At 50.4% G+C, this 27,760-nt stretch overlaps 1 protein-coding gene across 2 annotated transcripts in view; it reads left to right on the top strand.

Moving 5' to 3' along the window:
- Positions 1–5,512: 5,512 nt before the first annotated feature.
- Positions 5,513–27,760, top strand: part of SLC9A1 (solute carrier family 9 member A1) — a 46,722-nt gene continuing 24,474 nt past the window's right edge. Inside the window, exon 1 of one of the 2 annotated variants that reach the window (XM_017640038.3) lies at positions 5,513–6,695. In XM_017640038.3, coding sequence (XP_017495527.1) covers positions 6,344–6,695 — 352 coding nt within the window. In that variant the 5' untranslated portion in view covers positions 5,513–6,343. The remainder of the gene's footprint in view (positions 6,696–27,760) is intronic. The other variant, XM_017640037.3, reaches the window with a different exon arrangement.

Genomic DNA, 27,760 nt, shown 5'->3' with positions numbered 1-27,760 from the left:
GAGGAGGAAGAAAAAGGAGGGGGAAAAAAGAACCTTTATATTGTGTTTGTAATAGTATACTAAGTGAGTTAAATTAGACTGTTAGATAGTAAGGAAGTTACCATTGAACCTTTGGTAACCACGAATCTAAAGTCTGCAATGGCAATAAGTACATAACTATTGATAATCACCCTAAATGTAAGTGATCTGAATGCACCAATCAAAAGACACAGAGTTACAGAATGGATGAAAAAAACAAGGCTCATCTATATGCTGTCTAAAAGAGACTCACTTCAAATCCAAAGACAGACTTAAAGTGAAAGGATGGAAAAAGATATTTCATGCAACTAAGAGGCTGCTGATAGATAAGGAAAGATGAAGATTCCTTTTCCTTTGCCTTGTCGCTTCTCTAATATTCTAGTGTTCCTTTGCTAGGATGCTATATAAGCCCAAGTTCTAACTGAACCTTTGAGTCATTCAACTCTGGGTATGTGATGCACATGTTTATGAACTTCTGTTTATTTTTCTCTTGTTAATCTGTCTTTGGGCAGTCTAATTCACAAGGCCCCAGCTGGAGAACCTAAGATGGGTGGAAGAAGAGATTTTCCTCCTCTACAGAGGTCATTAGGAACATTGACAAAAGCAGTTTAGGTATAGCATATGGGTGTGAAAACTTAATTGGATGGGATTTGGGAGAATGGGAAGAGAGGAAGGTGCAGACAGTATAGACAACTCTGTCAAGGGCAGTAGCTGGAAGGGAATGTGGGGAAGAGGTGAGTGTTAAAGGGTCAAAATAATACACAACACTCACCATAGATGTTGCCTGTCATTGATAGAGGTTGATATCAATGAAGGTTCAAAGGTACTTTAATATTTGGTGAAAAGCACAGATATCTATGAAAACATCAAAAGAAAATTATATATATATATATAAAACTAATAACAAACTTTAACAGCCAATAATTCAGGAAGGTGTAAATTTTGGTGGTTATGATATTATCTTTAATACTTCCAAATTTTCTTACAAATCATTAGGGGAAAAATGTCTATGGGCCCAAATGTGTGAAGGACTTTGAGCACCATTCTGGGAATAGGGTATCACTGCCTCAACAGGGGAGGATTATGACTCAGAAAAATTTCTCTCAAAGCTTTAGGGCAGCTTTGGAGGTTAGAGCAATAAAAAATTTACTTTAACAGTGCAGGCCAGAGTTTTCCAAAGTGTGGACAGGGCCGTCTGCATCAAAATCTCCCAAGGGCACTTAATACAGATTCAAACCCTAGACCCTTCTCCTCCAGCCTACTTGATCATAACCTCTCCAAGCAGGGCCCAGCAAATTGTATCTAAGAACATTGAGTGGCAGCAAGGTTACAGGTAGATGGGGGGCTGTGTTTTATACCTATGGAGATGGAGGTGCCCGGGATGTCCAGTTGTCAAGTGGGTGTAAGAATATCAAGTTCACTGGTGGGTGTTTATCAGATGCATTGTCAAATCTCCCACTGTAGGAAGCACAAGGGCTTGCACAGAGCAGCAGCTACTGAATGCTTATTGAGTGAATTTTGAACTAAAAGCCACTCCTCAATCCCAAACTCTAACTCTTTACCATCCTCCTGACTCACTTCTAGTTGCCCAGGATGTGCCTGTTTTTTATGATGGGTATTAGCCTAGAGAAGTGGGAAAAGCTTGGACTTCAGAGTCAGGCTGACTAGGGTCCATGCCCGGCTCCCCTTCTTCCTGCCTCCTTCGCAGTGAGTGATCTCCTCTCAAAGACTTGGTTTTCTCATGTGCAAAGAATGTATCTTGTCAATTCGCTCATTCATTCATTCAGGCTCTCCTGTCCTCCTGGAGCTTGCAACCTATGGGTGGAAATGACAGTAAACAATAAATATAGTAAATAGGTAAACTATGCCATATGTGAAGAGGTGAAAAGTGCTATGGAAGAAAGAAAGAAAGGAGCAGAGTAGCAGCTGGGAGCGGGAGGTAGTGGGGGGGGGGGGGGGCCAAGGGAAGCATCACTATTAGAGTTCCCGCATAGTAGACCATGTGGAGAAAGGAGATCTGTGGAAAGGCTTGAGGAATGTGAGGGAGTGAGCTGGGTGGATATCTGGGGGAGGGTTTTCCAGGTAGAAGGAACAGCAAGTGAGAAGGCCCTGAGGCAGAAGTGTAGCTGGCATTGCTTGAGAAATATGAGGAGGCAGTGTGGTTGGAGTGGAGTGAGTGCGGGGCAGACTAGAAGCAGAGGCCTTGCAGGGCTGTGATATTAAACAACAAAGGAAAGAAGGAAATGAACTTAGTTATTGAGTGCCAACTCTAAGCCAGGTACAGGGCTTGACATACACCAGCCACTTAATCCTCTCAATGATGTTACACGAACAAACTGAGGGACAGAAACGAAATGTGACTTGCCCACAAGGTACAGCTGGTATGTGGCCCAGCAGATCCTTTCCTAGTACCATACATTATTTGTCATGTATCTGTGGACGTCACAGCTATAGCAATGCCATAAAATTCCTATCACTTTTAGTAAAAGGATTCAGTGAGGGGATAAGGGAGCAGACATCGCCTTAAAGAAGGAGGAGATGCCACCCAGGGTCCAGGCATGCTGAGACTCATAGATCTGCAGGGGGAAGGATGTGCAGAGACAAGGCCTCTCTGAGTTAAGAACAGTATGGGCCTGCAATGGTTAAAAAGTGAGGATTTGCTAAAATAGGGTTACAAATATTGCAGCATATTTTAACTGATTACCTTTACCATGATCATGCTTTTAACATATATAATACACTACAATGTAATTTATCTGAAAATTATTAAATTCATAGCATGCTATAGGTGGTACAGTCTGAGAACAGGACTAATTTCACAGATGTGAGGGTCTTCTCTCTAACCCTTAAGTGTGTCTCTGTGACTGAATGTGTAACTTCATCTGGTCCTAACACCAAAAGTCTATATCTGGGACCCCTAGTACATATAAATAAAGACATTGATGGTAAATATATGTGGTACTTGCTGGGTGCTACTCTACTTTGGCTAATATTCTCATTACAGCCCCATGAGACTGACACTATTGTGGAGGAAGAAACTGTGGAACAGGGAGGTTGACTGATTTACTCATGGTCTTATAACTAGTGAGTGGTGGTGCTAGGGTTTAAAGATGATCTGGCTACCCGTATTAGGCAGCACCTGTTCTTAACTGTTATGCTCTACTGCCTGGTCTGTGCTGGGCCCTGGCCATGGGCTGTCCCATGTGGTTTCTCCCAAGGATATTTTCTTGGTACTGTCATGTTGTCATAACCTTCTCCAGGCTGTATGTAGAGGATGTCAGGGCTGGCATTTCCTGGCCCTGGTGGGATCTGCTACTTCCCTGGCTGGCACCCAATGACTCACTGAGGATGGAGTGAGGGGGAGTCAGAGAGTAGGGTGGATCAGAGCATACCAGTGAATGTTGCCCTCAAGACTGGGAAGGACCACAGGTCTCAGGTTCTAGCACTATGTCATCTGTGGAAAGTTCTCCAACTAGCCCTATCCTTTCCCTCCCTTCTTTTTTTCTACACTGAGCTTGTGGTGTTTGGGATTCAGATGTTAGAGAGCTGACTTAAGTCCTGGATCTGCTACCCAATAGCTATGTGACCTTGGCCAACTAGCTTCATGTCTCTGGGTCTTAGTTTTTTCATCTGTAAAATGGAAATGAGAATAATAGCTACTATTTATTGAGCCCTCACTATGCACCAGGACTTGGATCATTCATAAACCCGGAGGCTTGGTTGTGAACTATAAGAGACTAAACCACCATGAGGCATTGTTGTCATTATTCTGATCCTTGCCCTGAATGCTGTTCCTTTCTTTGCTTATTTCCACTATAGCTGATGCTCTCCTCTCATCTGCTCCCAGGCAGATGGTGTTCTCTGAAGGTTCTTCTAGGCTCTTCTGTCATCTCCCAAGTGGCTGGATCTGTGCCAGGAGAATGTGGGGTACAGAGAATTCAGTTTAATGTTGGTATCTTCAGTCACTATCACATCACTTTATTATCATTTCAATATACCCTTTTGTGAAAGTGTAGCATGTCTCAGGAGAGATGCACAAATCATGAATGCTTAATGAGTTATCACAAATCAATGCCTGTGTAACCTTTGAAACTACCACCCAGTAAAGAAACAGTAAAACATTATCAGCACCCTAGAAGACCTTGTTGTGCTCACTTTGTGCCCCCTCCAATCCCTCCTGACTCTTCCCATGTCTTATCTCTGTGTTGCCAGAACAAGCACAAAGCCTTGCCAAGAGGCCCTACAAATATTTTCTAAACTTACCTGAACCTCTTTGAAATCATTTTTATGATCTCGAACTAGTCCCTTTGACTTTCTTAGCCTTGATTTACTATTCTGAAAAATAGGGATGGCATTTCAGTAATTTCAATAGTTCTGAACCTTAGAATCACGTGAAAAAATGCCTATCATGCTTGAGCACTACCCTGGAGCAATTGAATCCAAACCTCTGAAGGGGGATGCCAGGCAATGGTAGTTTTAAAAAGCTTTCCAATGATTCTAATGTACAGCTATGACCTCTTGAATCTTACCACTTCCAAACAACACTATACATTCAAATATCAGTTCAATCTACTACTGTGGGTTGAATTGTGTCCTCCCAAAAGATGTTGAAGTTCTAACCACCAGTAACTATGAATGTGGCCTAATTTGGAAATAGGTTATTGAAAATGCTCAGGTTAAGATGAGGTCCTTGGGTTGGCACCTAATCTGGTCTGACTAGTGACTTTACAAAAAGGAAAACTTTGGATCTAGAGACAGAGACACAGGGATACTGCCATGTGAAGGCTGGTGTTATGTGCCACAGTCAAGGAACACCAGAGGTTGTCAGCAAACCTCCAGAAGCGAGGAGAGAGGTGTGGAACAGATTCTCCTGCACAGCCCTTGGAAGGGGCAACTTGGCTGACACCTTGATTTCAGACCTCTAGCCTCCAGAATATAAAACAATGAATTTCTGTTCTTTAAGCTATGTGTTTGTGGTACTTTGTTACAGCAGCTAGCCTAGCAAAGGAGTACAACTATTTATGTATTAGCTAAGGAACTCCTTCCTCTTCTTCCTCATCTGCAAAACTGGAACCATAATAATGGTTCTATGGGCAGAGCTCTATTCTAAACACATTACATAAATTCTCTCTTTTAGTCATCACAGTATCCCTCAGATACAGGCAATACTACTCTTTCCACTTTACAAGTGGGAAAGCTGTGGAACAGAGATTAAGTAACTTGCTCAAGGTCACACGGTAACAAAATATGTAAGATAATATATCTTTCACAAGATTATTGGGAAGCCTTCGTGAGGCTGCGGATGTGGATGTGAAAACGCTTTGTAAATAGTAAAGCATTTTACCTGTGTTAGAATCTCTGAAGATTCAAGACTTTTTTGTCATCTGCTTCTTTCACGTGATACTTCCTTCTCTCGGCGACAGGGGTCGCTGCAAGGCGCGGCGCTGACTGGTCCCTCTAGCCTGCTGCGCCGGCTGCTCGCTGGTGCCTATAAGTGGTAGCGCCGGACTCAACAAGGCATCAGTCCGCCGCGGCTGGGGCTAGGGCGAGGGTAGCTGCTGGAGGTGGAGCTGGACGCGGAGGAGCTGAAGCTGGGCCAGGGCGGAGCGCAGCGCCGCGCCGGGGCCGCAGAGAGGGGCGTGTTGCTGCCGGCCCACCGCAGGCCGCCTCCGGCCCGCGCCGGGGCTCCCTCCAGCCAGGCCGCCTTCCTCCGTCTTCCGCCTCTCTCCATTTCCCCGGGATCTCAACCCGGCGCGCCTGCACCCCGGCCCTTCTCTGGGTGGGGAAGCCCCGGGCCGCTTTCCGGCTTCACTCCTTCCTGGCAGCTTGGGCTCCCAGCCCCCTCTCTTCTTTTCCTGGACTGGCTCCCACCCTGTTCGGTCCCCTTCCTTTAGCTCAGGCTCCCTATCCCTTCCCTTAGCCGAGCCCCAGCTCCTCAGTCACTCTCCTCAGCAGAGGGTCTCACCCTTCCTCCTTCCTTTTCCTTGCCTCGTCCAACCTATCCTGTCCCCGTCCTCTGTCCCTAGGACGCAGTCTCCTCCCTCTCCGCCTTTCCCAGGCCCGGAGTTCCCGACCTTTTGGTGTCCTATGGTCCTTCCTGGGTTCTCATCTCTCTTCCTCAGTTTGGAGTTCTGGATCGCAAACCCAGCCTCCCTCCACCCTGAGAGGACTGCTACCACAAAAATACCTCTCCAAACATGAACGTTTCCTAGGGACTACCCTACCCCAGTCTCTCTTCCCACCTGCTGACCCCTTGCTACCTATGTCCCAGGTCTTAGGCTCGCTTTGCTAAGGCCAAGGCCTCCTGGGTGGAGGGAGCAGCACAATGCTTCCGTGGTCTGGCATCAGTGGCCTCTCTCCACCGCGAATCTTCCCGTCGTTGCTGGTGGTGGTAGCCTTGGTGGGGCTGCTACCTGTTCTCAGGAGCCATGGCCTCCAGCCCAGCCCTACTGCCAGCACCATCCGAGGCTCAGAGCCACCACGGGAACGCTCAGTTGGGGATGTCACCACTGCCCCACCGGAGATCACCCCCGAGAGCCGCCCCGTTAACCATTCTGTCACTGAACACAGCATGAAGACTCGAAAGGCCTTTCCAGTCCTGGGCATCGACTACACACATGTGCGCACACCCTTCGAGATCTCCCTCTGGATTCTGCTGGCCTGCCTCATGAAGATAGGTAAGTCCAGTTTGCTCCAATGCTTCTCTTTCCACCAAACTGGTGAGCTTCTTACCCCATCCTTACCACTTGAGGCTGCCCAGGAATGAGGGTCTGGACTATTCCAGTAACATAGGCAGCCTCCATCCTACTGTCTTGGTCCTTCTCAAACTCGAGCTCTGTGGTCTGACGCCTCTCAAGATGGAAGCCATCATTGTGCACAGGAGAGAGCAGGATTAGAGCATGGGATGCTTCTCGTTTTGTACCTTCAGCAAGGCTTCCAGGCCTGGCAGGTCTCCTCTGGCTGGGACAGACCCCGAGAGGAGCCAGGTACCCAGCTGCGTGTGAGACAGAGAGGAGTGTCTTCCAGCAAGTGGCACAGTCTGCCCTGTCCACAGCAACCAGTGCAATTACACACTTCCTGGGAGGGTGTTCCAGGATAGAGGACATTTCTACTTGACATGTCTAAGGAGTTTGAGTATAGTAGGGCACCTGTGTGCTGGAGACCTTGAAGTGTGGTGGAACATGAGGGAATCCCTATGTTCCCACCTTTCTTTATCCTCAGGATGTTATCTGTCAGCTTTGCCTGCCCAGGCTAGTCAGGAGCCCCTGAGTCAGTTTCCGGCCCACAGATGCCGTCCCTTACACAGTTTATGGGATGGGGGCCCTGGAAACTTCTGAAGTCTGTTTTGGGGTGGGAAGGAGTGGAGGCAGTTAAAGCTTGGTCTGGACCCCAGCTTACCTCCAGGTTAGCACCCAGGTATGTTGCCAGGCTGTCTGGGCTGCCCATTCATGTTGGCCTGCCGCTCAACTAGGTGGGGGCAGGTGGAGGGTCTGAAGGGACCTTGAAACGTTCTTTTTGGGAAAAGGAAACAGAAAAGTTGTTCCCTTCCAGAGGGTTCGTCTCCCTGCTAGGCCTGAGCACTTCATTCTGATGGAGCTCACCAGAGCCTGCATAGCTCAGAAGTCCCCGCATGTGTGTCCAGGAGAGGCTTTGAAAGCTGCCTTAGCTTTTTTAGGATCAGCAGTAGGAGGCACAAGGGCCTGGGATTCTGCTGGTTTGGGTTTGGGAAGTTTGACTCTTGGCAGGAAGCTTTGCAGTTCTCCCAAGGACATGTAGGAGCTGAGTGGCAATGCCAGGCTGGTGTGAGGCAGGGTCTGGGACAGGACATGCTGCAGGAGGATACAGTGTTCTGACAGATCCAGGAGCTGGCTTCCTGGCATGGGGCTTAGGTATTGTGACAGTAGCAGGACCTGTACATGGAGCTGGGCCACCTGATGGCAGCCAGCTTCCTGGAAAAAATCAAGGACTGGGCAAGAGGAGCCATGTGTACTTACTGACAAATAGATGACCTTGAACAAGCTGGGGCCTTTTTCTGCAGGTCTCACCTACCTGTGAAACCAACAAAAATCTCTAAATTTGACCATGAAACCTTTGTCAATTTTTTATAAGAAACTGAAGTGGCCATGATGTGTCATTTGCCAATATGAGACCAAGGAGAGACCTCATAAGCATCGTTGAAGACCCCCACCCAAGGCAACCCTCTCATTCCCAACCACACCTGGCACTGTGTGAGGGCACTGGGAGCCGGTACACACACTCAGGGGCTCAATGCTTTCTGGTGGGATGACAGCATGACCATGAAGATCCCACTCTGGGCAGTCAGGAGTTTGTTCCTGCAGGCCTGATAGCTCCACTTCTACTGGGGCCAGGCTTGGCTTGCTTTGTCCCCAACAGAACCCGTGCCAGGGACCCTGGGAAGTTGGAAAACAGAGATGGTACTGTGGCAAAGGTATCAGTCTAGAAGTTAGGAAATTTGGCTTCTCATCCCACTGCCCTCTGTGACCTTGGGCAGTCACACCTCTCCACCTGTGAATTGATCTTTGTGGCCCCTTCCAGGTTCAACATTTCTACCACTCCACTTACTTAGGTAACCCCGGAAAGCCACTTAGTCCTGTGCCTCAGTTTTCCCATTGTAAAATGAGGAGGCTAGAGACAATCTCTGAGGGCCCTTGCAGTCCCCAAAGTCTTTGTCTTTGGCTTGAAAGGTCACTTTTCTGCCTCTGAAAACAAAGGAGTCCCAGTATCTGGCCATCTGGGGAACAAAATAGAAAGGTGACCAAATCTCAAGGGTCCCTTTTCAGATAGCTGAAGTGAAAGCCCATTTTCTCCTTTACCTTTGCAATGTAGCTCTGATGTTGGATAGGGTTCTACCACTCTGCCATTTACCCTCTTTGAGCCTCAGTTTCTTCATGTGTAAAATGGGGAAATAATAGTAGCTCACTAGCTTGCTGCTGATGTGACAGTGACATAAATTAATGCATATAAAGCTGACTGCACCTGCAGGAAGTACCACAATGAGTGGCAGCTGCCCCTGTAGGTACTTTAACCACCTAAGGCAAATGCACCTCGCCCTCAGTTCCCAACATCTTCCTTTGAGGCAGGAGGATTGTAAATCTCTTAACCCTAGGCTGCCATGGGCTGTCCTTCCTTAAGGTTTCAGGGTTTTGGGTGTGTCCTACTGACTTTGTTCTTCCTGTCACTTAAGTTGCCTCCAGAGCTGGTCCTGGGGGGAGGGAAGATGGCCCCAACCAACTTAGGGGATCGAAGTTGGGGGCTGAGGCCATGCTCCTTCTATACTATCAAATACCCAAGAACCTAGGAGTTCATCTTGGGGTCTTGCCAATTCTCCTGGTGCTCCAGCATGGGTAGGAGCTATGTTGGAGCCCTTATTCTGTCATCCATGCCTCCCTTGCATGGTACCCCTCATTTAAGAGCAGAAAGTGCTGTGTGCTATCCTCCTTCCTACCCTTATCATTGAACACAGCCTCAGGTGGACACTGTCAGAGACAGGTGTGGGAAGGGTGGGGTCAGAGTAAATGCTTGTGAGTTTTCTTCAAACTGACTCAGTGCATGACATTAGGCAAGTCACTTCCCTTCTCTGGGCCTTTTGCTCTTCGAGTCAGGGATTCTTGCATTCTCCTTGGCAGGGAGGGGCTGGTGACTGGAGGGAGCTTTAGACTATGGGAGAATTGTGGGAGTGACCCCAAGCCTTGGGTTAGGTCTGTTCCCACCCCCGCCCCACCTGGTGTGAATTCTGCTTTGTCCCCAGTTCACCTGACTGCCTGTCCAGTGCTTGTTCCAAGGGAGAGCCTCACTGTAACCCAGCTCACCACTGGCACCCCCTGTGCTTGTTTGCCCATGTCCCTGACCCAGAACCCCTGGCAGAGGCCTGGGAGCCCATAAAGCAGGTATTCATCTTGTCTTCTGACCAGAGACAAAAAGCCTGCCCTTGTCTCTTTACATCTTACAGGTTTCTTTGGTTTGGGTCTTTGTAAGACATGTCCTTCCATTTCCTTGTTCCTTAGAACAAGTCTGTGAGTAGGGGAGATGGGGTCATTATTGCCCACTTCCAATGTATGGATGTCAGACCCAGCAACTGGTTAATGGAAAAATAAGACTGGAATTCATCTCTCCCACTTCTCAAAAGGAGAAAGGAACAACTTAAAGGTTACCTTGAAACTGTCTCAGGAAGTCCAGATGGGACTGTCTAAAAAGAAAGAGGTAAATTGTGAATTTTTTTCTCTTTGGTAAAATAACTGACTGCCTGTGGGACCATGGGAGGCGAGGTCAGCTGGGGACTGGGAAGAAGTCTTCAGGTAGGATATGTATCTGCAGAAGTGCCAGGGTGCTTAGAGGGCCTCGGTTGGTCATATTACCTGGATTTCGTTCAGCTGAGCACCCACAAGGCACATCTTTCCTTTCATTCCCGCCCACCAGCCAGACATGGTCAGAAGGCCTGGGCTCTGCCCTGCCCCTGCCCCTCAGTACCTGGGTGACCATGACCAGGCACCTCATTCCTCTGAACCTGACTTACCTCGTCAGTAAGGTGAAGATGCTGTCCCTACCTTCTAAGACTAATGAGTGTATTGATTGAATGTGGAAATGTCCAGTGCGGTGCCCAGCCCACTGTGGCCGCTTTCAGGGCCTGTTCAGATTCCTCCCACTTTAGGCGGTCTTCCCAGCCCACTCCAGCCCACAGCAGTTGCTTTCACTTCTCCCCCTGAACCCATTCCCTTATTGTTTATCCACAACTTTGGCATGAGGCCTAGCCTGCCCTGTGACATCTCTTCTGTTGGGTGTGTGTGTGTGTTTTACTAAGAATTACCATTTATTGAGTATCTATAGAGTAGTGTCAGGCACTTTATAAAAGTAATCTCATTTAATCCCTACTAAAATCATGTGAGTTGAAGGCTATCTCTGTTTTGCAGATGAGGGAACAACTCATAGCAGGTGATCTTCTGTGATGTTGAATTGCTATTTATTTTCTGCTGGAGTCTTGGTATAGCCTTCTTGACCGGGGCAGTTGTTATCTCCTGCCCCTCACACCCCCCTTACCAGATGCACATGGCCCTGCATTGAGCAGATACCCAGCTCATGGCACCTGCGCTTGGGTATTTTAGGACTCCCTCTAGTTGATGGTGGGAACCCTCCTCAGCCCTGAGAAAGCAGTAGGGGCTCCAGGCCTGGCTTTGGGTCCATCAGTTACCCATGGGTGTAACTGAATCCTGTATCAGGCTGGGCCTATCCCTTGTCCTCTGGCAGGGACTGTGCCTGCCATCTCTTTGCTGGTGCCCTCTTGGTGGTCTAACCTGAACTTGCTTCTTCCCAGTTAAAGGGTGATTTCCTTTAACCAGCAGAGGGTGGCTAACCTTGTGATTGTCGTCTCCTGCCTCTGGCCAGGATGGGTACTGGGCTGGTTCTGGTTACCCTCAGGGTCTCCTGAGAGGCAGTCTCTGTGTTGGGAGCAGGTGGCACAACTTTCTTTAGCCCTATAAGGCAGGCAGAGTTCAGTAATAATTATCATTATTCATTTACAGTAAGTCTCATACTGTAATTTGTTTCCAAAGCACTTGCATATACTGATTGCCCCAATGGTCCTGTGAATTAGGATAGCAGGTGGTATTGCTGTATCCATTTTACATCAAACGAATCTGATGTCACTTAGCAGTTAAGTGGCAATGGGCACAATCCCTGCACTTCTGGCCCAAGCCCCATCCTCTTTCCTTCCTGGCCAACGTGCCAGATCATTGTGAAGATGGGGGCAACCAGAGAGCCAAAGGGGCTTTGACGGGAGAAAATGACCAGGCACATCCACATTGGTCACCTGAATGATTGTCAGGAGGGACACCAGATCCTCCTGCAGGAGGGAGGGGTTGGAGGAGCAGGGTGGTCTAAGGTGGTCTGGAGCCCGGGACAGCTCAGCTCCCAGTTCTCATCAACCCCTGGAGCACACCTGGAGGAGTGGGAGGGCTGAATTCAGCCTTGGGACTTATTCTCAGACCCTGTCTGTGGGCATAGGCAGCAGACCTTTGAAGTGGCAGGATTTTCCTATCCCTTAAAGTGTTGCAGCCTCTCTGGGAAGAGAAAAGAAAGTGAATTACAGCAGAAAACCTACTGGATGGGTTGGGGAGGGGAAGTCAAGAGACCTGAACTGGTCCTAGCTCTTTGCCCAGCTGGGTGACTGACCTTTGGCAAGGAACAACCTCTCTGATCCCTAATTTGTAGTAGTTTTGTTAAATATTTGTTACTTATATTAGCTGCCACTTATTAAGCTCCTATTTCAGAAGCTGTGTCGGGTACTTGCATAGCTAGAAAACCCTGGGTTTTGAGCTGTTTTCAGCTCAAATCTATCTGACTTTGGAGCTCAAATCATCATCACGCCCTGACTCCCTTTCAGTTCAAAAGTTATTTTCCCCATAATCATTGTGAACAGGGAACAGTTTAAGGGTTTTAGTATTTCAAGTCTTGGCTGCTCTTTGTGGATCGGTTTCTTGGGTTTAGGGAAAAAACTGTGGCCCCTCCAGGTCCCCTGTAAAGCAAATAGTCCTTCTCAGAAATGGCGACATTCAAAAACACAGGAGGGGCAGGGAACTGGAACTTAAGGGCCCCTTTGGGAGTGCCTGTCTGTACTGAGCTGGCGGGCCTGCCTCCTTCCCTCCCTCCTTCCATCATTCCCCCACCTGCCTCCTTTCCTTCTGTGGTGGGGAGAGAAGGCTCACTCAGCAAGCCCAGGACCTGGGTTCCTCCTGAGTCATCCATCGCCTGTGTGGGCCTCATTTGGCAGCCCTCACTCCCCCCGCAAACGTCTGAGTCAGACATGCCCCTCCAAGGTTGTCTGCACACACTGCACCAGGCCAAACCTTCTCTTTAGATGCCGATAAACATCAACTGATACTTTAAGGCAGCCCGTGATTATATGTGGGTATTTTTAATCTTTTGGGCTAATCTAATTTTATCTGAACTAAATTTTGGGTTGATCCTGGATCACTGGGCTGTCCCCTTCCCTGGGATCATGCTGACTTCATTTTCTTCCCTCTAGACCTCATCTAACATTTGGGGCCAATTTTGGGGTCTATTAGACCCGACCTGACCCCTGAGTTCTAATACTGACTAGCTGAGAATTTGGATTTCCTCAGATTACCCCAGCAGGCACTTTCCTAAAAGGATACGTCCTTTAGCAGCTCTGAGTGACATTCAGGATGAGAAGTCCTGATCCTTCTCAGGCCCCCGTCTTGGTCCCTTGAGGGCACACCTACCCCTAAGCCCAGACTGGCCCTTCCACAGTGCTCAGCCTGTTTGAGATCAGGCCACTGAAGGCATAAGAGTAACATCACAGCTGTGTTGTCACTCCACAAACTCTCCAAGATAATAAATAGCTAACACTTACATAGTAGCTCTTGTCGTGTGCCAGGCAGAGCTCACAAAGGCTGTGTCTTTGGGCTGGCCAGCCAGGACTGAGAGCAGCTAATTAACTCGTCTGTTCAAGCCAGGGTTGAAGAGGTAGGTCATTTGAAATCAGCTATCAGGCATTTAGCTTGTGGCTCATTGGGGAACCAAGAAAAGTAAAAGCCAGGCCCTGCTCAGTAGAGCTTCCAGTCTGCTTAGGAGAATATGGTCCATGGGGCTGCTGCTGGCAGAGGAAAAGTTCAGCTGGAACAGTCAGTCCCTGAGGACAGGGCTGGTTAGGAAAGGCTTCTCAGAGGAGGGGGGGAACTTGAGCCAGTCTTGAAGGATGGAGAGGAATTAGATAAGCAGGAAGGATAGAGGGAGCTACTTATTCTTAGTACATGATTCCCACAGTAATGTAAGCCCCTTGAGGACAGGGCTTCTGTTTGCTTTCTTATCTGTGCCTGGCACAGAATAAGGGCTCCTGAATCTTTGGAACAAAGGAGCACATAACTGACTTCCCTGTAGACATAGGGTCCGTGTGAAGCCTTTGGGGCAGATAAGAAACCTGTTTGACTGCTCAGAAAGGAGGGAGAGCAGGGGTTGGAGAGGCTGGTCACCAGCCTGAATGCCAGGCCAGGGAGTTCAGCGGAGCTCGGAAGGTACCACTCACCAAGTGATGCTGTAGATATCCACCAGAGTGTATGTGGCGGTGCTGCGGCCTCTTCCCTCCCGCCCTGCCTCCGTCGGCTTGGCTCTAATGGAGGGTCTGCAAAGGCATCTCTCTGGACTGGGGGAGGGGTCTCTCCAGGACAGTCTGGGTCTGTTTGGTCCACCCTCAATTTGTGTAAGTAAAAGCAAGATACCAGAATTTCCTCAGGGAGCTGCCGAGAGCCCTAATTGAATTAAGCTTTCCCAAGAAGATTCCTCAAGCCATCAACCACACTATGACTGTGAATTAATGAGACCAGTGGCCATAAACTGTGCTAAAAGGCAATCTCATTAATTTATAGTTGTACCTGGACAGGTTGACTTACGGCTTCTCTTTGTTTTTATGTGTGTGTTGGGAGTGGGCTGGGGCCAGAATCTCCTTTTGTGGCAGATTTATTTTTATAATATGAATAAATAAAACGTTCATGGCAAGAAAAAACAAAACAAAGATAAAATCCAACAGTACAGAGGGTATTAAGGTAAAAAGTAAAAGTTCTCCTCCCGATTTCCCTGACCAGGATGACCTCCCAGAGAGGGCCACTGTTACCTCTCTTGTGCATATTTTCAGATATTCTCTGTGCATATGAGAGTGTGGGAGTGTGAGGGCAGATTTAGGTTTCATAAATCCATTTGTGTAAAGGAAAGGAGCTCTAGGCTATGACTTGGAGACCTGGGTCCTGGTCCCAGCCTCGCCTCTTTTTTGCATACTAACCCGTGGGTAAGTCATTTTGCCTCTCTGGGCCTTCATTTTCCTTTCAGTCAATTCAGTTGTTGAAAGGCTCTTTGGGACTTTCCTGAAGGAAGGGCAGGCCCTGCCCTGGTGAAGCCTAGGCAGGCTGTGAGGGGGATCTCCACAGCCCCATCCTTTGTGGGATGGGCCACTACTGTCATGAGCCTTGACGTCAAAGCCAGAATTCTCATGGTCACTTCCAACTCCAGCTCAGGGTTGTGGGATTAAATGAAGGAGTCCATGGAGAGCCAGCTCTCTTGCTGGGGAAGTAAGACAACAGGCAAGGGAGAAAGCACAGGCAGGATATTGTGGGGCTCAGGCTGGCATGCTGAGGGGATCAGAGAGGAGGGGAGATGAGGGAAGGCTTCCTGAAGGAGGTGATCTCAAGCAATGGACCTGGTGGAGAAGAGAAACATTTGGGAGGGCTTGCTGTCAGAAGGGACTCTGGCTTAAGTAGGAGAATGGACTGGATGACCTGCTGTTTTAGAATCTAGGATTCTAAGATTCTTCCTGGGTCCGTGACAGAGTTCAGGACACCCCAAAAGAATCTGTAGACATTTGTATATGTGTGTTTACCAGAGAGAAGGCCCACAGTAGCCACAGATTCTGAGAGAGATCTGCGGCTCTACCGCAGTTTAAGAGCTTTGGCCTTTGTGCTATGGAGATTTGAAGGGTAAAGGACTTGCCTTGGGTGTAGGACTTAGCTCTGGAATGAGTAGGGTTTGCCTGTGGGACTGCAGAACTCCTAGGTAAGGGGAGTGACCCCAGTCAAAATGAGTAAGCTGTGTCCTGGGAGAAGAGAAGGGAAAATGATTCTGTAAAGTAGAGAAAAGCTTTTCTGGATTGGGGATCAAAGCAGAAGCAGCAGCTCCTCCTGCCCTGTGCAGGCAGGAAAAGTACTGGGTTCCTTCTGCCCCTTGGGTCTGCTAGGTTTCCATGGTGAGCCCAGCTCATACCCCAGGAGGTAACTGAGGTCTCCCATCCTTTTCCTAAAATGGCTAGGGCCCAAGCACATATCTGTTAGGGGAAGCAGCTACCTTTGAGGCAGGAGAAGCACGGGAATTGCCTCGGAAGGGGAGAGGCTTTGAGGGTGGAGTGCTAGGCAGCCCTGATTGGCCTCTGCTGTTTCATGTACTGAGGACCCCCATCTCCTGCTCTCACCCTGCTTCTGGGAGTGAAAGCAGAGAATATTATTCTACCTGTAGAATATTAGAAGTAGGAAGAACCTTTTTATAGCCTGTGGCCCCAGGGCCCAAAGGGGAAATGAAGATGTTTTCATCCAGTCCTCTCATTTTCCAGTTAAGGCCCAGAGAGGATGCCCAGAGCCACACATGAATGAATGGCAGAGGGAGGGCTTTCTCTGCTGTTAACTCGCCCACAGGTCTCTAGGCAGTAAGAGCTGAGCCAAGAGGAGGGGCTGTGGTCTTTGGCCTGGGTGTCGGTATCTAAGCATTGGTAATACTTTAGTGGGCTCCTTAAGCATAAGGAAGGGCAGCTTCCTGCTGGAGCATGTATCAGAGAGCTGCTCCTAGCAGGGAAGCCATTTGGTCCTTGCAGAACCAAGTGCAGGGCAAGCTCAGGACCTCTGAGCCAGTCCAGAGGCTTCTGCCCTCGCCCGTCAAATTCCTCAGGCTTTTGTACTCCAATGCTGGGCCTGGGTGCTGTGCTTTTTATAGTGTCTTTGCCATCAAACCAGGGAATGAGATCTTATCTCCTGGGTCCTGAGCCCACAGTTGTCTGGATGCAGTACCAGGTAAGCAGGATGCCAGCGTGAGGTGGGGCCAGCTCACCTAGTTGAGCACAGCCCAAGACTCAGGTCACAGCTCAGTGGGGGAGAAGGTCAGGCACCCCTTCTGGGCCTGCCTGGTGGCGGAATGAGCAAAGATGTATGAGAACAGCCTTTCTAAAGGAGCGCAGGAACCAGTCTGAGAAATGCAAAATAGATGCTGAACAGTCAGAAAGAAGAAAGGGTGTGATTTGAGGTGCAGATGAAATTCTCTAGGGGTTTAGAGGAGGCAGAAAGACCTTCCCACCTGGGAGGATCAGGGGAGGCTTTATGTAGGTGTCCATTGAACTGGGTCTTGAAGGATAGGTGGGATTTAGATCAGATGCTTAAGTGAAACAGGTCTCACTGGGCACAGTCAGAAGCTTCCACTTAGGGCAGGACCGATGGATTGCACAGGAGTGTCCCAGAGCAGCTCCCTGTGGAAATGGGGTGGTTAGAACACAGGCTTTTGCTGCTCAACAGACCTGGATTCAAATCTCATCTTTACCACTTTGTAGCACTGTGACTTTAGGCAAGTCACCTTCTCCTCTTTGAGTCTCAGTTTGATCATCCACAACATGAGGTACCACCTGGCAGGGCTGTGAGGATGATGTGGGGAGAGAACCTTGTAAAATGGGTGGCACAGAGTTTGGCATATTCTGGACCCACAATAAATGGTGGCACTTAGGAATACCTCTAGGATCAGGGGGAAGAGAAATACTGGCTTGTTTTCTCTGATTTCTGAATCTCCCAGCAACTGAATAATCACTCAGCAACACTTACTGACTTACTGATGCCCTGTTGTGTGTCTAGTGCTGTGCTAAGCTCCAGGGTAAGGTGGCTGTGAATAAATAATATTTATCCTTTTAAGGAAGACATCCCTAAGGTGGTAGAGCACTTTCCAGCAGGCGTTAGGAAACCTTTTGGCAAGATGCTGTTATTCTTTCAACAAATGAGGAAACTGAGGCCTAGAGGACTTAGCTGACTTGCCTGGGGTCACACAGCTGACTGTGGCACAACTGAAGCCAGGTGCAGGGCTTCCCATTCCAAGAGCTGTGCTATTTCTCCAACATAACAGTCATTTCACCACCTAGCTGGAGCAGCAAGACTTACCACTTGAAACATTTAATGAGCAAAAGCGCGATTTGTATGACAACTTGATGTGTAGCACTAAATTTTGCAGAACAGATGATAGTTTTTAAAATAGGCTCAGCTATGATGAGGTGCCGGGTGAACTGTGCTGGTGTTAAGGGCAGAAGTTCTGGCACTTTGTAACTACATCATCCTGCCTAGGCCTCAGTTTCCCGATCTAATGGGGTAATGTCTGTAAAGCCCCGAGCACATGACAGGGCTCCAAAATGGGAGCTGCCACTACTCCCACAGCATTAAAGCAAGAAGAGGCAAGGTTGGAGTTCAGCAGTGCAGAGTGATTTTAGGCCTGTGGGTGGAGGGCACTGGGGTTGGGGTAGGGCTCAATGTCTCCAGGACTTGGGTGACGTGCAAATACTTGAGTGGCTTAAGTATCTCAGTGTGGTCTTGAGTTGAGAGTGGGGAAGACGCTCAGCAAACAGTGATTTGTACCTGATAAATGCTGTGCTAAGATGGCAAGATGAATAAGTATAATCCCAGCCTCACAGGAGAGGCTGACATGGCAACGGCCCTTGTGATGTGCTGTGAAGTGCCTCAGCAGGGCCCCACGGAGCTGTGGGTGCACTGGAGGAGTTGGGTGGGGAGAGGATTAGGCGAGGCTTCCAGAGCTTTGAGCTGAGCCTTGAAGGTTAAGCAGGAGTTTGCTCAGCTCACATGGAGGGAGGAGCTGGAGAAAGGCCCAGATACGTGAATAATGCAGAGCCATAGATAATGCAGAGCCATTGGCCTTTGCTTTTGAAACCCACTGGGGCATTCTTCACTCCCAGATATGCTTCACCCACCAGCCTGGCTAGGCTCATAAGCTGAGCCTCCCTGTGAGGCAGTGAGTGCCGGTGAGGGTGTCGCTGTATGCTGGCAGTAAGGAGGGAGCTGCATTGACTGAGGCCTACTGAGCACCTGGCCTTGTGCTGAGGGCACCCCGTAGTGCACATCATTGTCTGAGCAGCACAACAACCCAGAAGGGTGCCAGTCATGGGATCTGTCTTTACCCAGCCCTCAGCTACCTGGGGAAAGTGAAGCGGAATAATTAAGTGCTGGATGATTGCTGTGCCACTGCCTCAAAGCCCAGGAGGACTTCAGGGAGGGAGAAGTGAGGCCCAGATGAGCAGAGAGCAGAGGCCTTGTGCAGGTGCCTTCACAGGACGCTCAGGAGAGGAGAGGTGGCGGAGCAGGTGAGGGTCGCAGCACCAGCCGAGGCTCTGAGCAGCAGTGTGAGTGGGCACCCGAGAGGCGGCTCAGCCAGCTGGGGTGGGAGGAAGCCTCGGCTGGGGCTCAGTGAGAAATAAGATGGGGTAGGTGGGCTGGGCTGGGTTCCCAAGCGTCTAGAACTCCACCCAGAGGGGTGTAGGCTTGGCCGAGGCCTCTCAGGCTGGTGGGAGCATGGCTCCATGGATGGAATACTTGACCTTTCAGTCCATTTCCCCTTCTGCTCACCCTGCCCAAGCCACAAGCATCTCTAGCCCAGTGACTCCAGTGGCTTCCTGAATGGGCTCCTGGCTCCGCTCCCCTCTGCCTGTAGTTAGCTCTCCACAGAGCAGCCAGAGGAATTGTTCAGAAATGTTAACCAGAACATGGTGTTCCCTGCTAAAAATCTTTCAGTTGCTTCCTGATGAGAGATGTGGCCTATACCTCTTTTGGCTTCGCTCCCTGCTGCTCTTTCCCCTAGTCCACTCACAGCAGCCTTACTGAGTTCTTCAGATACACCAAGGCTTGCCAGTCGTGTTCCTCCGTGCTTGTTTTTCCCCAGCCTGGAAGACCACTGCAGGCTGCTCCCTCATTCAGGCCCTGGGTCAGAGGGCATCTCTTCAGAGAGGCCTCCCTGGCCACCTGGTCTAATGTGTAGCACGCACACCCCCACTCCCACCCCCATGTCAGACATTATTCTGGATGCTGAGGACACAGCCAGAGCAAGACAAGGCTCCTGATGCAGGGGGCTCACACGCCAGTGTAGGATGTGGCACAGTGGCTGTAACAATGTCAGGCTGTGATAAACGTCCTGAAGAAAATACATATGAGGAAGGCACACCACTTTTGAGGGTCAGTGGAGTTCTCTCCAAACAGCTGGCATTTGAGCTGACAAGGAGGAGCCTGCCTTTCAAAGACCAGGGTGTGTTTGGTCTTTGGGAGGGTATGTTTGAGGAACATGGAGTAGACTAAAGGAGTATATGGAGGTGTGAGAATGGAGAGAAAGTCAGGAGCCAGATCACGTGGGACCTGTGGGCCTTGGGTGAGATGTTGAGTCGGATTCTGGGTGCCAGGTGGTACCCTCAAAGGCTTTGAGTAGGGTGATGTGGGCTGACCGGGGGAGGGATGGGCAGAACAGTCTGGAAATCAGATGAGAGTTGGCTGACTTTGGACTGGCCACAGTGAGCTGAGCAAAGCGGGTCCCTGCCACAGCTCCTCAGCCCATGTCTGTGAGAACAAGCAGTGAGGCTTCCAGCAGGCACCTTTGGCCAGGCCAGAAGTGGGAGAGAAGTTCTGGCCTTGGAGAGCCTTTCCCGGGGAGGGGTGAGCAGGGAGCAGGAGCAGAGCAGAGCAGGAGGGGATAAGGGCATGTGGGGAAGGGAGGGGCTGAGTGGGCTCTGCCAGGCTCTGCTGGATGGACTCCTGCCCCTGCCCTGCCCAGCCCCAGCAGGCAGGCAGTCACCAGACCTGTCATGTGGGAGGTGGGGTACTGCCTGGCACCAGGGCCCTGCCATGGCTGTTCCTAGCAAGCCCTATAGTTCCACATGGCCTGACGTCACCTGCCCATGCTGACTGGCCTAAGTCAGGCTGGAAAGAAAGGGCAGGCCTAGAATCGGAGATTCAGAGTTTGTTGGGAGGGATCCTAGAAGCAGAGGGAAGAGTCCAGCAGGCTAATGGAAAAAGATACGGGGCTTGGCCATCAAAGACCTGGATGAGTCCTGGCTCTCACGCAGCTGTCCGGCGCCTGACATGCAGTTCTGGAGGCTCACTGACACTGCGGTGGAGAGTACTCAGCTGCAAGGGCACGTAAGGGTGTGGTGAACAGTGACAGAGCCTGGCTCAACCCCCTCATCTCACAGAGGAGGAAGCAGAAGGCCTGAGCGGAAGTGACTTGCCCACAGGGCACAGTGGGTGGTGGCAGAGATGCGGTTGGTTCAGGTCTCCCAGCCCCTAGTCCTGACCTCTTCAGTGATGGTGTAGGTGCCCCCTTCCCTCTGGAACCAACCCTGTTGCTTCTGCAGAGGTGAGGTGGCTGCCCCTGGGCTTCTCACCTTTCCCTCCACTCGCCTCTGAGCACCTGCTGTGGGAGGTGCTTCCCACCCTGGCAGCGCTGACAGTTTTGTGTGGGAGATAGACACACAGAAAAGCTAAAAAACAAGGCAGGCTGATGCGGCACAAAGAGGCAGCACAATGCAGCGTGGGCCCTGGTGGCAGACGGGTCTTGGTTCTGGCCCTGCCACTTAGAATTTAGTGGCAACAAGACCTGAGCCTAAGTGAAGCAGATCAGGTGGTTCTGCACAGAGGAGTGTGGGCTCTTCCTGTAGTGGTGGGAGCTGCGGAGGTTTCAGGGGACGCATGACCAAGACTGGCCTGTGTTTAGGAGGAAGGCTCTTCTGGCAGGTGGAGAGTGGACTAGATGAAGTTTTTCCCAGCGTTGTGGCTCTGGAAATTTTCCACCTCCTCCCTTTGTAGATAATTATCCCTCCTAAGAAACTGATCAGATGGGAAACTGCAGGAGATGGTTTGGGACAAGGATTGTGTGGGAGTTTAGGGGAGAGTGGAGGGGATGTAGCTGGAGAGGGGGATCCATGCCTAACAGCAGGAGGTGGTGCCCTTTGGAGGGGGAGAAGAGGGGAGCCTGGGCAGGCTGGGAATTTAAAGCAGAGTGTGGGTGGCTCTGGAAAAGCCAAGTTCCTCAAAGCTCCTCTGCTCCTGGTCCCTGGTGGGAAGCGGTGAGGTTGACTGGGAGGGTCCCACATTTCTGAGTCAGCAGGAGCTGGAGGCCAAAAGTGTGAGACAGTGTGGCCCAGCAGCTGAAGCACTGGGCCATGTGTGAGAAGGCCCAGGGCCAGCTCTGCTGCTCAGCTCTCCTTCCACATCTGAAATTCCACCACTGTGGGCCAGGGCCCCTTATGGCAAGCACGTGTGCCCTGGGCACCCTCTCCTGCACAGAGTCCTTCTCCCATCCCAGCTCCCAGCGGGCCTGAAGTTTTACTTGTGGGCCTGGCTTCTGCTCCCGTTGGACCTCCCTTGTCAAACAGCAGCTCTCAGGGTGCTGAGGCTTCTGGGGAGCCAGGCTGCTCTTCTTGGCCTGAGCAGGTGACTGAACCAGAGACCAGTGATTAGCAGCAAGGAGCAAGTGGGTCCCGACATCTGAACCCAGGAGCGGAGGAGCTTTGAGGAACTTGGCTTTTCCAGAGCCACCCACACTGTGCTTTAAATTCCCAGGGGCGAGGCTGCCTGTGCAGGGGCCCAGGTGGTGGAGATTCGAGGCATCCTTCAGGACAGTCAGTCATTTAGCCTGGTGGCTAAAGATCCCCAGAGTCCGACACACCTGGCTTTGAATCCCAGCACCACCACCTGCCGGGTATATGACCATAGGCTGAATATGTGACCTAAGAGCATCATTTTTCTGGAGATAATTCTCCCATGGTGTTTTTTCTTTTTTAACCTTTTTTCCCACTATTTCCCTGAGGAATAACATACCTACATACATACAGTGGAGTGCGCTAATCTTAAAGTGCCCAGCACAATGATTATTTACAAATGTTTTCATCCATTATTAGCAACTGTCAGATCAAAATAGGGGACATCTGTGTACCTCCTAAAATCCTCTCCTCCGTTACCCCCAGAATAGGGAACAACTCTCTGACTTCTGTCATCATCTGTTGTACCTGTTCTTCAGCGTCATATAACTGGAACCAGACAACAGGAACCTTCGCGTCAGCTACTTTTGCTCTGTGTATCCATGAGGTTCCTCAGTGTCCCTGCAGGTTCCCCAGGTTGGTCCTCGACATCGCTGCGCGGCATTGCCTTCTGGGAATGTGCCAGTTGGTTCATTCTGTTGATGGCATTTGTGTTGGTTCCCTTTTTTGACAATTTCAAATAAAGCTGCTCTGAACATTCTTAAACCCTGTAGGGTTTTTGTAAAAATTAAATGAGATAATCTATTATAGTAAGATGCTCAGTACTGAGTTTTGACTTGGACCAGGTGCTCAGAAAAATTTCCCCCACATTTTCTTTCTTTGTCTATAAAAAGGAAAAGAACAGCTCAAATACCACGTAAGCTTATAAAGAAAAAATTCAGGTCTTATCCCTTTCAGTCCTCTGCTTCTCAGAGTGGATCACTCTTCACAGTTCACGGTGCCTGCCTGGACTTTTCCCTACAGTTTTGTAAAGTTCTTTTCAATAAAAATAGTTTCATAATAATAATAATAATGCTGTCCATACTCTTTTGTAACTTATGTTTTTCATTACATCTGATATTTTAAGAGTCCCCTTATCTGCATCAAAGGAGCAGCTTTGAGAGGGACAGGCCGGATGAGCTCGTGAACCGGTCACTCTTCCCTGGCCTGGCAGGGCCTCCCTCATGCTTGCCCAAGTCCTGACCCTGTTGCACCCTATCTGGGTGTGTTCCTGGGCTCGAGTCTCCAGATCTTTGGCTTTCTCATCTTTAACATAGGAGAACCCATGCCCCCATCAGAGGGATGCCATGAGGTTTAAATAGGTGAATACAGGGAAGTGCAAACCAGAGGACAAAGTGGTACATGTGTGCTGGTGATTATGTAAAATCATGGGCTGTCAGAGCCAGAGGAGGCCTCTAAGAGGCTAACCTGTCATCTTACACATGAGGAAACCATGGTGCAGGGAAGGTCACAGAGCCAGCAAGTGACAAGCCAGGGCAGAACCAAGCAGGGCAGCTCCTGTCCTCCAAGGGTCCCCGTTCTCTAGGCCAGAACTTGGCTCAAATCAGCCCACTTTTTATCTTTGGGGACTGCTGCAAGGGAGGAAGGGCACTATAGAAAATTTCCTAGCCCTAGTCTCCTCTTTCCTAGCCTCCCTGATCCCTGGCCAAGGCCACAGGGGTGATTGGAACTTCCACGCAGTCATCTGTGCCCACCATCCTCTAGTCCAAAAGGGCTGGGGAGCAGGAGGATGGAGCAGAGACGGTGGCTTAGATGAGAAGGGAGATGCTACCCCTGTCTAGGCCACAGAGCCTTCCCTGTCCTAACAGTACCCCCAAACCTGGGCCTCAGCCCCCAGCCCCATGGAGCTCACTCTCTACCTCTAAGGAGCCAGACTAGCACCTCTGCTCCCTGTCTTTTCAGGCAGATGTGGCCTGCATTTCAGAGTCTTTCAGATGCTTCTGGTTCAGCGTTTGAATCTCCTGAGCTTTCACCCTCACAGCTTTTGTAAGAGGATAGAGAGGGGTCCCCAGGCCCAGGCTGAGGTCAAGAATCCAGAAACTAAACCCCAGCAGGGGCGGGGCCTGTGCCTCTCTTATTAGCTCCTAGTAATTGCTCCTTCCCAGGAACAATTTGGTGTGATAAGATTGCACCTGTTGGCCCAGGTGGGCCCCACTCCCCCCCGTGTTTAGCTGCCTCATGCAGTACCAGGCACACGGCAGTGGAAATGGCTCCCTGTGCTCTGGCTCCTGCCTGTCTCCGAGTCGCAGCTCGTTTTGAAAGTGCCCATGGCAGTGTTATCAGTGGGCTGGGCGGGGCCTGCCCAGGAGTGCCCTGTTGGTCCAGGGTGAGGTTGTGGAGTAGCACGTGTCCAGCTGGCAGGGAATGGTGATATCGCAGAAGATATATCAACAGGCTCCACCTCATGCCGGAAGCCTTGCCCTGCTGGCCCCACTCCGGGCCCTTGGCCTTCATTGGCTCAGGTGGGCCTCAGCTGACTCTGTGAGGTGGTGGAGGTGTCCCCGTTTTATAAATGAGGACCCTGAGGTCTGGTGATGTTAACTAGCTTACCCAGGGTCCCACACACAAGAAAGGGGTAGAACTGAGCAACCTTGAATCCTAGGAAGCTAGAGTGAAAGAGCCATTTGAGGTTAGCTTGTTCTCTCTTATCATACGGCTGAGCAAACTCCAGGCTCAGAGTGAGGGCAGCATGGGACTGGCATTCTGGGACAGTGTTCTTTCCATTCTATTGATAACAATAGTAATTTTTACCATCCCGTGCCCCCAGTCCTCTCTGTTGAACATCCTGAGACAGTTCTAGTTAGGTCCATCCTTTGGAGAATTGAGAAAATTGTTATCCTGCTCATTTTCTCTGTGGCTCAGATGGGGAACTTGGTTGGCAAATGCTCTGGAGCCACTTCCTGGGCTTGAATCCTGCCTGGCCTTGCGACTTACCAACTAGATGGCTTTGGGCAATTAACCTAGCCTCTGAACCTCAGGGTCCTCATCTGTAGGGTATGTGTGATAGTACCTGACTGGGTAGTTGGGACGACTAAGGGGCCCTCAGTGAGTGCTGTCACCATCAGCATCCCCATCTCATGAGGAGTCTGTGTGACTGAGCTGATCAGAACCAGGGCTCTAGCCCGAGGTCCAGGTCCTTCTTGTCCTGCTCTGCAATGCTTCCCTGTTCCTGCTGCCACAGGCGTCCCAGCCCCTGTGCCATGTATAGGATCATACAGTGGGCCCTACCCAGGTGAAGCCGGTGCTGGCAGAGACTTCCTTTACTCCTTCCTGGGCACGGGGCAGTGACTTCTATGGAGTAGGCCAGCAGCAGGCAAGTAGGCAGGCTGGACCATACCCCTCTGTGCTTAGCTCATCATGGATGGGCTCCCATCCCCAAGCCAGACTCTGTCTGCACAGCCACATCTGAGCCGGACTCCGGAACCTGTGCCCTGAGGGTGAGAGTGGCAGCAGGAAGCAGTTACAGGCTGCTAGGAGCCAGTACCAAGCAGCCTGGCATGAGGGCAGAGCTTGGCCTCTAAGATCAGGCAGTCCTGGGATCGAGTACCAGATTTATTGCTTCCTGGCTGTATGCCATTTGGGCAAGTTCTTCAAGCTCTGAGCTTTAGTTCTCCTCTGGAGAATGGAAATAATGCCTATCTCATGGCATTAGTGAGGCCAAATAAAAAAGCACAGGGCTTGTTGATGATTCTCCCTTCCCACACAGGCACGTGGCTGGAAGGCTGCATTGTGTCCCCCAAGGCAGTGCACATAGGCATTAAGCAGGAGCCCAGGAAGCCAGACCCACTCCCCTTCCCTTGGTACCAGAGGGCTCCTGGTTCTACTGCTGGCAGAACATACACAGAACCAGGGCATATTGGTACTACTCAGGGTTTTGGAACCAGAGATTTAGAGTGGGTAGGTGGCTCATCCCCAAGGTCACACAGCAAGCAAGCGACAGCCTGGAGTGAATCAGGATGCCTATTTCCACCACAGCAGGGCAGAAGGCTGGGGCTGAGAGCTGGAGGAAATACGGCCGGGCCATCGCTCTGGAGTCAGACCAGATGTAGGGCCTTGGTTTGGCCCGTCACCTCTCTCTGTCTCATTTTTCTCAGCTGCAGAGTAAGGACATGTCAGGGAACTTTTAGGAGAATCATGCAGTTGCGGTGGACAAAGCATCACAGTAGAGTGCTCGGTAAAAGGTAGTTTCTTAAAAAGGTGGGAATAGATGAGGTTGGCTCCTTTTTCCAAAGACTGGCTTTGGATGATAAGTCCCTGGCATGAATCCCAGCTCTGCCATTACCTTGCTGTGTGATTTCAGCTGAGTCCCTGCCCCTCTCTGGGCTTCATTCTTGCACCTGTGAAATGGAGTGGTTGCCTTGAAATAGTCTCAGAAGGCCCTGCTTCCTCTAATTTCCTGTGTCTTCTTGCTGCCCCTCTTCTCCCCAAGGAGAGGTCTGACCTCCCTTTGCTGTTCCTGGAGCTTTGGGCCCTCTGGCACCAGGACCAATGCCTGCAGCCAGGCGTGTCCTCATCTTTTCTCTGCAGTGTCCTCCAAAGGGCAGCCTCCTCTGAGCATGCTCAGCTCTTCTATCTACTCAGTACATCTCCTGGCTCCTAGAGGCCTGAGGTGACAAACTGTCCCCAGGTGTCAGTGAGAGGCCCTCCAGGTGTGCCCTCTCTGTCCCCCGCCTTTGTGATGCTCAGCCAGCTGTACTGTTTGCAGGAGACGTATGTGGGAGACTTTCCGGGCACTCCCTGGAGATAGGTGCCTCTGGCCTTTGCTTTGGGGGATGCTCTAGCCTCCCCACCCTACCAGCCTGCCTTGGATCTGCCGCTAAGGTTTCAGGGAACCTGCATCTGAGTGGCTCAGCCACATCCACAGATCCTGTGACCTGTACTCAGGTACCCAGGAAGGAAGTTTTACAGATTTTAGAGGGGACAAGAAGCAGGTTTAGTAGGGCTCCAGAGGGCTTCTGCCTCTTCAGCCTCCTTTCACTCTCCTTCTACCTCCCCTCAGCCTCCCCAGAGGCTCCCTTTACTACCTCTGGAGACTTCTGCCAGCCAGGCTCAGCCTGGGACCAATGATGATATGACAGGAACCAAGCTTTGGAGGGGCTTCCTCAGAGTGTGGCCCAGTCTCCTGACTGGCTGCTTCCCCATTAACTGTGCTCTGGGCCGGGGACCAGGGGTACAGAGATGGAACTGTGCCCTTTGCTGAGTGCTTTCTTTGGCAACTCTTTGCTCCAGATACTTAATCTCACTGGATCCTCAGAAAAGTCCTTTGAAAAAGAAATGGTTATGAGCCTATTTTTCAGATAAAGAAACTGAGACTTAGAGGTTGGGTATCTGCCAAGGAGGCATGGCTAATAGATGGCAGAGCCAGAAAAACAGGCCTGTAGGTTCCCCAGCCCATGCTCTCTCTTAACCAAAGGGGACTCCCTGCCCCTCCTGACTGGTGGCTGAGTTTGGGTTGAAATTTTTGAGGTGACACCTCGTCTCATTTTCCAGATGTCTCCCTTCCCCTCCATCCTGCTCAGGATCTCCCAGCCTGCGTGTGGGACATCCTCCCATGACTCAATGCCTCTGCTGAGATAGATATGCTCTGCTCCCCAGAAACAGAGAGGCCCC

Source organism: Manis javanica, chromosome 4 (assembly GCF_040802235.1).
Source record: "Manis javanica isolate MJ-LG chromosome 4, MJ_LKY, whole genome shotgun sequence".
Classification (NCBI taxonomy): domain Eukaryota; kingdom Metazoa; phylum Chordata; class Mammalia; order Pholidota; family Manidae; genus Manis; species Manis javanica.
This window is presented reverse-complemented; position numbering and strand designations above follow the sequence as displayed.